The sequence below is a fragment of the Canis lupus genome, chromosome X, assembly GCF_048164855.1.
Source record: "Canis lupus baileyi chromosome X, mCanLup2.hap1, whole genome shotgun sequence".
Taxonomy (NCBI): domain Eukaryota; kingdom Metazoa; phylum Chordata; class Mammalia; order Carnivora; family Canidae; genus Canis; species Canis lupus.
The window spans coordinates 16,896,912-16,909,121 of NC_132876.1; the positions used below are offsets into that span (position 1 = coordinate 16,896,912).

Below are 12,210 nucleotides of genomic sequence, written 5' to 3' on the forward strand. Positions count from 1 at the left end.
GCAAAAAAGTCAAAACCAATTAGCTGTGGAATGTGTAATGGGTAGAAGAAAGTAAAGCCTAGTTTTAACCTACTCAGTTCATATTAAATATATATATACATATCATATATATATATATCTTCACATATTTTATATGTACCATAAATATTTAAAAGATTATTTTACCCAATTTTCTGCAAATTCATTTACAACACTGATAATAGGGATCCTTGGCTCTTCATCAAGCACAGAGAAGCTCATTTCAATATTGTAGAAGGAAACTGAAATTAAAAATGAGATTAATTTCATTCACTTAGTCCAAGAAACTTAACTTCCATAATTTTGGTCAAAATTGCTTGTCATTTTAAAGAGACTAACAATGAAGTCTCATTCTTAAATTTTGCTTAATTTAACTCCAAGGTCAAGAACCAGCACTTTTGGCTCCATATCCAAAAGCAAAACAGATGTACCATTACATTTTTGCTTTAATTATTTGGGCAGTTTCCTGATTGCTACACAGTTGATGGACATTCTGCAAATCCCCCAAATCCTCAATTTTCATTAGCCAACACATTTCCAGTCCATTTAACAGTCAAGCTGAACAATATCTCACAAGATCACCCTCAGAAAATATTTACTTCTTCCTGTGCCTTTTTTTTCCTGTGCCTTTTTTTCTGCTTCAAGTTTTTCTCTCTTTTCCTCTTTCTCTTGTCTATCCTATCAGATTTCAACTTGGGAACATTAAAAGTTGAAGGGATATCCAGTATTTGAGTTAAATGGAAGCCAAATACTCCCTGGCTATGGATCAGCATTCTAAGCTGGCAAGAAGTGGTGACTGGAGAAGCTGAGGCCTGTATAAGAGGAATTCAAAAAAGGCAGGCTAGAGTATCTCCTGGTGTTTGCTGCTATGCCATATCATTCTCTACTGGGAGAGGGTGAAGTTCCTGGTCCATGTTCACATTGCCAGAGACAGAGCATCAGGAACAAAGTGGATGGAAAGGGTGTTAAGAAATGTCATGTTGAATGAAAAGATATATTTGCATTATATTTCAATAAAGCAAAGCCAAGCAAGATGGTTAGAGAATTCTGTTTGGACAAGGTATCCACTGGACCCCACTGTCTGAAGGAGATAAGAAACATCTGTATCCTTTATCCTTTTCTGCCTTCAGAGAACTGGCCGCCTTAGAGAACACATGACCTGTTGTGCATGCATTCTGTTAGTGATTAACTGCACATGTTGTGGAACATACCTGTAGACTTAGTGGCAATAAGTGAAGTTGATGTTTCCATAGATAGAAAAGAAGATGTGGAGTCCAGCCAGGTTGTCTCAGAAGAGGAAGAAAGTAGTGAAGACACAGTTGCTGTAGAAGGATGTGTTACTCCAGTGGATGTGAGTGGAAATGAGGCTGTGGTAGCAGTAAGTGTACTGGCGGTTATATTTGGAAGGGAGTCCAGCATGGGCTTAGGAAGAACTAAAGTAGGGGATGCTGATGCAGGTGAGATTTTACTCCATGCAGATGTTACTGTGGGGCTAGGCAGAAATGTGGAACTAATAGATAGGGTGTGGTCAGTTGCAGGAGGCAGCCTACTCATTCTGCTAAAGGGTAGAGGTTGAGACACAGTCCTGGAGTTGGCAGTCACAATGGTTCTGGAAGATGCCTCAGTGAATTTGGAAATGTATGTACTGGCATCTGTGATTTTTATAGACATAGGGAGAGAAATTGGGAAGCCAGCAGTGATACTGCCCACTGTAGGTGCAGGAGTGGTTTTGGTGAGTGCTGTGCTTATGGCAGCAAAGGGTAGTGTTGTAAAGTTAGTGAATGAGTGCATTGGTGTAGTGTCAGAAGTCAGAAATGTGGACTTTGACACTTCTACCATAGAAGTTATGTGAGGACTATTGGATACAGTCACCAGTGGAGGACCCAAAGGGAGCGTAGATAAAATCCAAGCCAGTATGGGTGAACTGGTAGCCTCTGAAAGCATAGATCCTGAAGTGGCACCAGAAGGATTCAGTGTGAGTCTGGTCCCAGGAGTTACAGATGTAGCTGTCTTCTCAAAAGTGGGCTTAATGTCAGCCAACGTGATAGGAATAGATCTTGAAGATATTGATGATGAAGGGCTGTCAGACATCCCCAAGGTAGGAAGACTTCCTGGCATGGAAATTGATGATTTTGCCATAACATCTTCAGATACAAGACCAGTCTGAGAGGCTGTGAATGTCAACAAAGACCCAGGAACAAGGTATGGAGTCTCTGTTTCCATCTTGTGGGGTGTAGGTATACGAGTAGTGGCAGAAATTGGAAATTGAGAACCTTTAGCTGTGGGTGTGTCCCAGGAAGTCATAAGCAGAGATTTGGTGTTACTAGATGTGATTCTTGTGCCCAGAACTGGAAATTCAGCCATTTGGGATGTAAGAAGAAGAAAAGTCTCCGGAGTAGAGAACTTGGCTTCAGTACTATGAGGTGAAAAAAGAAACGATGTCAAAGAGGGTGGAGTTGCAATGGATGGAGTCCATAGAGGATATGAAACAGGGGTATCCACAGATGTAGCACCTTTTGTTAGTTCAGCTGCTGAAGAATTTTCTGACAAGGAAGTCATCTTTTCTGTATTTAAAGAAAGGTAAGTGGTGGCTTTGACACTTTTTGTGGGTCCAGGAATGTTCTTAGAGCTAGTCAAAGATGGAGAAACTTCAATATTCAATGAAGTATGGAGATTATCTGATGGAGTAGATGAAAGCACACTTTCAAGGGCAGCAGTTCTGGAATAAGTATTTGTGAGAGCGGTTTCTATACTACTGCTCACAGGAGATAAGGAGCCATTAGCAGTCCCAGATAACATGCCCAGAGTTGTAGTCTCATCTCTTTGTGACAACTGTTGAGTTGTTGATTGAAATGGTGAAAATGTGGTCTTTGAAATGGAAGAAATAGCTCCAGTGTTCTTAGAACTGAGTAGAGAGGAGGCAGTGGTGCCTATGGATGGAGTCACTGTCCCCACTGTAACAGTGGTTGGAATGGTTTTCACAGAGGGAAAAGTTGACTGTGTCAGAGAGGAAAAGGATGTAGGTGTGATCCTGGAGGACACCTCTGTCATTTCTGAAGTAATGGAAGTAGAGGAAAACAATGTCCTTTTTGAAGTAGGCCCAGGTGCAACATCCAATGTAGATGTCTGTAGGGCCATAGTAGTCCTAGGGGTAGTTGAAGACAATAACGAAGAGAATGAGCCAACTGTTGTGGAAGTGTCAATAGAAACAGCAGGAGGTGAGAAAGCAGAGCCATTAACTGACATTGAAGGCATCTCAGACACAGGCCCAGAAGTGGCTATGGAGGGACTTTTCAAACAGTCTGGGTGTGCTGTTTTAGAATATTTAGTTATTAGTATTGTGGGAGTGGCAGAAACTCTTTTGGAGCTGACAGCAGGGACGCTAACTGGCAGTGAGGACACCTGGTCAATAAGAGTGTGTGTTGCCACAGGGGTTTTCTCAAGAAGTGCTGTAGGTGCATTTGGAGTAGAAAGGACTATAGTGATCCCATCAGTAAAGACAATTGTAAAATCGGCATGAGACTGTCCAGTTGTGGAAAGAGACAAGGACTCAGGGGAGGTCTGCATACTTTCAGAAATGGAAGAGGCAACTGAAATCTTAGTTTGAGTTTTTGGGGAAAGCAAGTATGAAAGAGTTGTGTTGACATTTACAGGATTGGATATTCTGGTTGTCCTGGAAGTTACAGTGTCTACAAATGAGGTATCCTGGTGGTATGAGAAAAGGTGAGTCACAGAGGTGGCACTTACTATCATTTTCTCAGTTCTGGGAGTATATACTGAAAGTGTACCGATGCTTTCTTTTTCAGGAGACAAAAGTGTGGTGATTGTCAGAGCTTGTGAAGGGAGGGCTGTTTTCCCAAGACTGGTAGACATTTCTGGATTGTGAGCATTTACTGAGTGACTTAAGATAGAGGTAGGTATAGTCTGTGTGGTTCCAGAAATGGGAGATGAAGCTGAAATCCTGTCAGGTGAAGTGGCAAGTGGAAACTCTGAAGGTGAATGTGTTTGGCGACTGGAAATTGTTGTGGTCTCAGCAAATCCTGAATGTGTCATTTCCAAGGATGAAATACTCTGGGAGTCTGAAATAAAAGGATTCTCTGATGGGGACATTTCTGTCACCTCCACAGTTCTAGAGGTGTTTCCCAAGGATATGGTCATCTGCTCTTTGTCAGAAGATAAGGTAGAAACATCAGTCACTAATAGAGTGGGGACCAGTATGTTTCCAAGACGTGTTGAAGATTGAGAAATGTGACCATCTACTGTAAGCTTATTGGTAGAGGTATGTGAGGGCATGGTTTCATCAACAACAGAAGTTTCTATGGTGCTAGTAGCCAAGCTAACAATATCTCCACTGCTGTTGAGAGTGTATGGAAGGCTAAGAGCATGGGTAGAAGTCTCCTCCCTTTGAGACATGGGTTGGGTTGCTACTGGTGTAAACATAGTTGAGGTCACATGGGTGGAGGACACAACAGGAATGTTGTCGGGGAGAGATTTAGAGCAGACAAGAGTGGGTGTAAATGGGGTTACTGTGTCAGCCGAAGGGAAGAGAAAGGTGGTCTCAGCCATAGTTGCCACAGGAGTGGGAGGTCTCCACGAGAGGACCGGAGTATCTGTCAGAGAAGGAACTGTTGTGGGTGTCATCCTGACAGAGAACACTGTGGCTTCTGAAGTGGTGTGAATCGAGTGTCTGTGGGTAGGCACGGTATTCCTGGTTGTGGAAGCAGTCTGATCCAACGGTGACACCGATGTTGTGGTCACTGTAGCTGATGGTGCAGGGGTTGCTGAGGAATGGGTAGCTGTAGGCTGTGGAGGTGAGACACCAGCAGACAAGGACATGGCTATCATGTCTGTAAGGACAGTGGCAAAACTGGTCCCCAATATCCTTGTGGTAGAAGTTCCCAGGAGTTCAGGGAATGTCTGTGTGCTCCCAAAAATGGGAGATGGAGTTGGATCCCCCACAGGTGGAGCCTCTGAAGTCCAATGTGCTGTGTGGGTGTGAGTGGAATTAAAGATTTCTGTGGTTCCATCGTAGGAGTTCTTAGATGTGGTTGTCATCAATTTTGTAGAAAGCCAACTTCCTCTCACCTCAGTAGTTGTAGTTTTATTATCCAACAGGGTGGTCAACTTTTCAATGTCAGGAAAAGGGGAAGCGGTGACAGAAGCTGTTACCATTTGCGCAGATTCATCTGTTGCTTCCAGCATTGTTGCAAATGGGGAAAGCTCAGTTGTCACCGCTATAGTTGATTTTCCCTCAAGGTAATGGGAAGTTGTTTCTATCCTTATCACAGGATGACTGCACCTTTGTGTTGTTGCGGACTCTGGGACAGGGGCTATTGTCTCTCCAAATGCAACTGTGCCATTTGTCTCTATTACTGTGGTCTCAGAAGCACTCTCTTCAGTAGAAACATTTGGTTCAATGTTAGCAAGGGTAGATATTACACCTACTGGTGGAACAAACGTCTCCCTTAGCGTTGAAGGAAGTTCACTTTCAGCTGCTATGGACAGAGGGGTAGGTTTTAGTTGTAAAGTGGTAAGTTTAAACTCAGGCTGTTGGGTTATAGATGTGGTTCCCAAAATTGTGGAGAAATTAGCATACCACAAAGTAGTCAATTTGGATGCAGGTTTTGCGTATCTGTCTGTAGTAGTGCCAGCAGTAATACTAGCACCAGTGATAGTGGTAGCCTTGCTTTCTGAGGGGGCTTCTGGTGGGATAATAGGAGTGCTAGTAGTGGATGAATGTCCTGTATTAGAAGCATGGAATGCTGATGTCAACAGGGTCTGATCTGGCCTGGAAGTCTGTGTAGTTTCAATGGTGGAGAACAGATGAGTACCATCATCAGTTATTGATGTGGGACCAGACTCAGAGGCCTTGAATGTGGAAGCTGATCTAGTGGAATTCAAAGGAAGCATGTTTCCACCACCTGTGGGTGTATTCTGGGTATATATGGGCCTAGGTATTATGGGGGGAAGCAGAGTGTCAGTTGCCATGGGGGCAAGTGTGACCCCAAGAGTCAAGGCTGTATGTGTAGTCTCAGCATCAATAACTGGCTGTAAACTCAGAGTTCCAGTGAATGGGGTTGATGTCCTGAAAGAAAGGGCCACAGAAGAGGCCTTTTTTGGTATGGAGGTAGATACTGTATCCTCCATCCTGGGTGAAGAGACTTCTTGGAAATTTGTAGATGTCAATTTTGTTTCAGTTGTTCTTAGCACAGGCATCATCTCAATAGGCCTGGTTGGGAGCGTTTTTGAATGAACTGGAGATGCTATTTCCATGTTGGTTGTTGCCAACGTGGATGCTGTCTGATTTCTAGGAAATACTGAACCTTCTGGAGCAACTGTGGAGATGTGCACAGACTCAGGTATGAATGCTAATGCAGTCCCAACATGAGTGGTTGTAGCTGAAGTATGTTCCACTGTGGACCAAGGTAATGTTCCAGCAGCTGTAGAGGCAAGAAACTCCTGTCTAGCTGTGGAGATAGAAAGTGCCTCAATACCTGTGGATTTGTGTTTGAGCCAAGATGTTGGAGATATGGATGTCAACTCAGCAGATGAGAATAAAGATGTCTTCATAATGGTCGACTGAGACTCAGTCACTGAAGTTTTGGATATAATTGAATTCTTGCTAAGTCCAGATGTGTATAGAAAATTAGCAGCTGTAGTCGGATGCAAGGTCTCAGTAGCAATGGCTTCAGCCATTTTTGTCGTTCTTGTGCTGTCTGAAGATGGAGGTTTAGTTACTTTCATGGAATTGGTAGTAGTGCCTATGGAGGTACTTTTGGTAGGCAGAGTGATGGCTGCTGAAGTAGACAAAATGTCTGCTGTGAATCTGGTTGTCTCAGTTACAGGTGTTTTTAAAAATTTCGGTGCAGTTATTGCTTCCAGAGGTGGAGATGTTGTGTTGGAATATGATATGGCTGTATAATCAGCTGCAAATACAGGCATGCTTTTAAACACTGTAGAAGAGTTTATAGTTTCTTGTGGTTTTAGTCCAGTAACTTGGGATGGAGTTGTCAAATCTATTTGTTGTGAAAGAGTTGTACTCATTTCTTGAATTGTTATATTTTCAGAAACAACTGGAAAATTAGAAAGTATGTGTTACTTTGGATTTGGCTTTAGAAATCAGAGACAATTCTGTTAGAAAGAGCTCTATAATTTTTTCTCATGTTTTTAAGAGGTGATAAGTATCAGATATAATCAAGCCACTTGATTACTTGGTTTTTCTTAAGATGATTTTCTACTTTCTAAAATCTCAATATGGTTCTCAAAATGCCCTCATTATGTAACAAATAGAAGGACATCCATTTCAGGGGTGCCTGCGTGGCTCAGTTGGTTAAGTGTCCAACTCCTGATTTTGGCTCCACTCATGCTCTGAATCATGAGATTAAGCCCCACATTGGGCTCTACACTGGGCATGAAGCTTGCTTAGGATTATCTCTCTCTCTCTCTCTCCCTCTCTCTCTCCTATGCCCTTTCCAACCCCACTCGCATGCTTTCTCTCTCTCTCTCGGAAAAAAAAAATGAATTTTGTGTACAGGATGGGTAGGAATGGGAAGACACTCAGATCAAGAAGATTTTTTAGGAGGCCGGTAGACTCCTCCTCCTCACCTCCCTCCCACCAACTCTGTGCCAACCCAACTTTCCATCACCTCCACACCTGCACTTGAGCAGTCAAGCACTGCTGGACACAGTCACACATATGTCTATAAATTCGTGATCCCCAACCCCAAATAAGCCTTTCATACTGCCCAGCCATCACACTACTTTTCTCTGGTCAATTTTTGCTACTACTCTCTGCAGTAACTATTTAAAACCTTCTCATTATCGAACTCTGCCCCCACATGTTTATTAAGGAATTGTGCCCCTTACTTCACAGGAAAAAACAATTGAAGTTATCAGAAACTTAGCTGTGCTACCACCTCAGTTATCCCTCACCAATAATTATCTCTCTTTTCCCTAAGGGCCTTTCCTTCCTGATTTAAACATCTTCCAGTCTCTTACAATAAAAAATAAGAGTCCCACATCTCTTCAGGCACGCCCTATCTCCCTCCTTCCCATCACATCCACTGTCTCCACCTTCCTCAGCCCCATTCTTAAATCCACACTAGTCTGGGTTTTGTCATCATTCCACTGCACAGCACCCACTAATGTCACCAATGGCCTCCATGAGGACATATACTATGGATACTTTTTCAGTCTTTGTCTTACTTGACCTCTCAACAGGCTTTGACAATGTTGACCACTCCATCCTTCTTAAAATAACTCTTTCCATTGATTTCCACGACATAGCCCACTCTTGGGCTTTCTCCTACTCCTACTCCTCTGGCCACTCTTTTTTTTCCTCTTTGCAGACCCATCCTGTTTAACCCAGTCATTAAATATTAGAGTTCCTCAATGCTTGGTCCCAGAACCTCTTCTCTTCTTACCCTATGGTTCCTGCACACCCCTCCATATTTGAGTTACACCTGTATGCAGATGAATGTCAAAGTTACATCTCTAGATCAGATCTCTTATTCTGAGTTCCACAATTGCTTACTTGACATCTCTTGGATATCTCATTAACTCCTCAAACTCAATATGCCCCAATTTGAACTCATTGTCTTCTCTCCAAACTGGGTCCTCTTTCAGTGCTCTCACTCAGTGAATGGCATCATCACACATTCAATTATGCAAGCCAAAACCCTCTCCCTCAACCTCCTTCCTTTTCTGTCTCACCCGCCATAGCCAACCCATAATTTTGTCCTATGACTCTTATCTCCCAAACAGCTCTTGACTGCATCTGTTTCTCTCCATCTTGATCACTTACCGCCCTCACCAAATCATCATCAGTTTCTTACCTGGACTCTGCGTTAGCCTCCCAACTGAACTCTCTGCCTCTGCTCTTGGCTCCTCTTCCAATCTGTTCCACAATTCAATCAGGATGATCTTTTCAAAATGCAAATTTGATCATGTCACACACACGCGCGCGCGCGCACACACACACACACACACACAAACTTAGCTCCCTTTAGTGGCCTTCCATTACTCCAGGATAAAAAAGTATGTGTTTCTTAGTAGAGCTTATAAAGCTATGAACTGTTTGGTCCCTACCCATCTGTCAGGCCTCACTTTGTGTGAGGTTTCTGCCTTGTTTTTTGGGCTTCAGCCCTCCATCCTCATTTCAGTCCTCTAGTACTTGGCATTCACTTTCTTACCACAAGACCACTACCTACACTGTTACCTGTACTTGGAATGTTCTTCCTGTCCCTTTTCATCTGATTAACTTCTCCTCATCCTTTAGATCTCAGCTCATGGATTGCTTCCTCAGAGAAGCCTGCTACCTTCCTTAGCTTCCATGATTGGGCAAAACCAATGTATTCTAGGCTCTTTGGACACCCCATACCTCTTCTTCATAGTAGTTGTCACAGCTGCAGGTTTACATTGGTGTATGTTTATTACTGTCTGTCTTCCCCACTACGCCGGATGCACAGGGATCCCACCTTTCTTTGATAACCAGTGTATCCTTAGTGCCTAGCATAGGGCCTGGCACACAGTATATGTCCAGTAAATATGTGCAGGCTGACTGAATAAGTGGATGATGAGAGCTTGGAATGAAATAAGAGTAGTGTGGGGATTCCTAAAGGAAGAATTGACAGGTTATGATAACAAAGAAGCTTACAAGATGAAGAAGACAGAGAAATCTCAGAAGACTCAAATTTTGCTCTTGGACGACTGGAAGAATAGCAGTGATACTCATAGGAAATAGGAAAATTAGGAAGGTGGCCTCTCTCAGGAGAAAAACATGCACTTCTGACTTGGATAAGTGGAATTTGGGGTGATAGAACATCCAAGTGAAAATTGTGCAGAGTAAAATTCAAGACTGAGTCATAGTTTTTCTCCAGGGCAGATCACCCAGAATGAAATCATGCATATTTACCACTGGGAAATTAACATTTTGAATTTATCCACCCGAGAAGCCTATTACTTAAGATGTAAAAATAATTATGGTGGTAGACAATCTACTAACTTGTTTCACTGTCGTGAGCATTAGAATTACTTTTAATTTGCATATATAGAAATTCTGAGATGTATGTAGGATGTTCTTTAGGATTTTGCAGCCATTAGCAAGTGGGATTAATGACACCCAGAAGCCTGCAACTGACTGTACAGATAGAGTTAATGAAAGTCACACATGCATAAAGTCACAACACATGTGTGTAAGGGGAAAAGTCAAAGTTATATAAGAAGTACTCCTCCACTGAATTTTACAATATAGTGTCAACAGAGGTTCACATTCTGTTAGGCCTTATCAAGAAACTGCTATATTTCTGCAGCACAAAATTTGTTTCAAGCTTTCTACCTTCAAAACTACAAGTAGAGGGAGAATTGTCAGGATTTTAGTTTCCATTTTTACAGATGGCTTTACACAGCCAACTGGCTTAGCAAACCTGTTAAAGGGTCACTTATGCCACATTTGAGGAGTATGGCATCCCAGAGCCTAAATCACTCTCCAAGAATACAATAATTCCCACTCCTTTACAAAAGATTCATGATGGAACTGCACTTAATTTTTGGAAAACAATAAAATACCAAGTGCCATAAAAGTCCAAGTTATTTTATTTAATACAATATTCAAAGAGCACTATTACAGGAGTCCTAATGAGTAACTGGAAATTCAGAACACAGAGGTTGGGAGTTAGGTATGGTATTTGTATCTAAAGATGGCTGAGTTGTGGATGTTAATTGTTATTAACATTTCCAGTAACCATCTCAAAAAGAAGCATAAAACTTAGGAAAGGAGGGACACATGGCTGTCTTAGGGAAGTGCGGGACTCTTGATTTCAGGGTTCTGAGTTCAAGCCCCACATTAGGTGTAGAGATTACTTAAAAATAAAATCTTGGGATCTCTGGGTGGCTCAGCAGTTTGGCAACTGCCTTCGGCCCAGGGCATGATCCTGGAGTCCCAGGATTGAGTCCTACATAGGGCTCCCTGCATGGAGCCTGCTTCTCCCTCTGCCTGTGTCTCTGCCTCTGTCTCTCTCTGTGTCTCTCATGAGTAAATAAAAAAAATATTAAAAAATGAAATAAAATCTTAAGGGGTGCCTGGGTGGCTCAGTTGGTTAAACATTCGACTCTTGGTTTCAGCTCAAGTCATGATTTCAGGGTCATGAGATCCAGCCTCTCATCAGGCTCCACACTCAAGACAGTTTGCTTGAGATTCTCTCCTTCTCCCCCCTCTGTCCCTCCTCCCATTCTCTCTCTCTCTCTCTGTAAAATAAATAAATAAATAAATAATAAATAAATAAATAAATAAATAAATCTTTTTTTTTTTTAATTTTTATTTATTTATGATAGGCACACAGTGAGAGAGAGAGAGAGGCAGAGACACAGGCAGAGGGAGAAGCAGGCTCCATGCACCGGGAGCCTGACGTGGGATTCGATCCCGGGTCTCCAGGATCGCGCCCTGGGCCAAAGGCAGGCGCTAAACCGCTGCGCCACCCAGGGATCCCAAATAAAATCTTTTTTAAAAGCTTAGAAAAGGAAAAATAAATGAGTTGAACAAAATTGCCAAGCAGGTAGTATTTTAAGTACCAAGTATTTCTTAGAAAATAATGCAACTTACATTGCCTCACTTTAACCCAAAGCTTGGATTTCTCTACTTCAGCAAACCTCCCTTTGAATCTTTCAGATGAGAGGTTTTTTCCAGAGGGATTACTGTACCAAGTTTTTCCTCTAACATCTTTATTAATAAAGACTCACGTTTTTTTAGTCAAAATCACAGAATCATAGAACTAAGTTTTGGAGATTGTATTCAATCCTTTCATTTAGAGACTAGGCCCAGAGAGGTACAGTGTTGACAGGATGAGATTTCCAAAGATAAAACATGTAGAGACATAAGACAGTGTGTGCCAGTGTTTTATTTTTGATTTTTTAATTTTGTTTTTATTTTTATTCATTTTTAAATTAGAGTTCAATTTGCCAACATATAGCATAACGCCCAGTGCTCATCCCATCAAGTGCCCCCCTCAGTGCCCGTCACCCAGTCACCCCCACCCCCCACCCACCTCCCTTTCCACCACCCCTTGTTTGTTTCCCAGAGTAAAGAGTCTCTCATGTTCTGTCTGTGCCAGTGTTTTAATTATCTAGTACCCATAAGTGCATGCCCTCAATTTACACAGAACCACCAAAAACCTAGGAGAAAGAAGAGACTCTACC

The 12,210-nt window shown here is 42.3% G+C and overlaps 1 protein-coding gene across 1 annotated transcript in view; it reads right to left on the minus strand.

Annotated features, from left to right (window-relative positions):
• The window catches only part of ADGRG4 (adhesion G protein-coupled receptor G4), a 100,719-nt gene that overhangs the window by 61,679 nt on the left and 26,830 nt on the right, over positions 1-12,210 (minus strand). The window contains exons 3-4 of the mRNA XM_072816075.1: positions 1,230-7,091; positions 166-260 (exon numbers count right to left, since the gene is read on the minus strand). Of these exons, the coding sequence (XP_072672176.1) occupies positions 166-260; positions 1,230-7,091 (5,957 nt within the window). The remainder of the gene's footprint in view (positions 1-165; positions 261-1,229; positions 7,092-12,210) is intronic.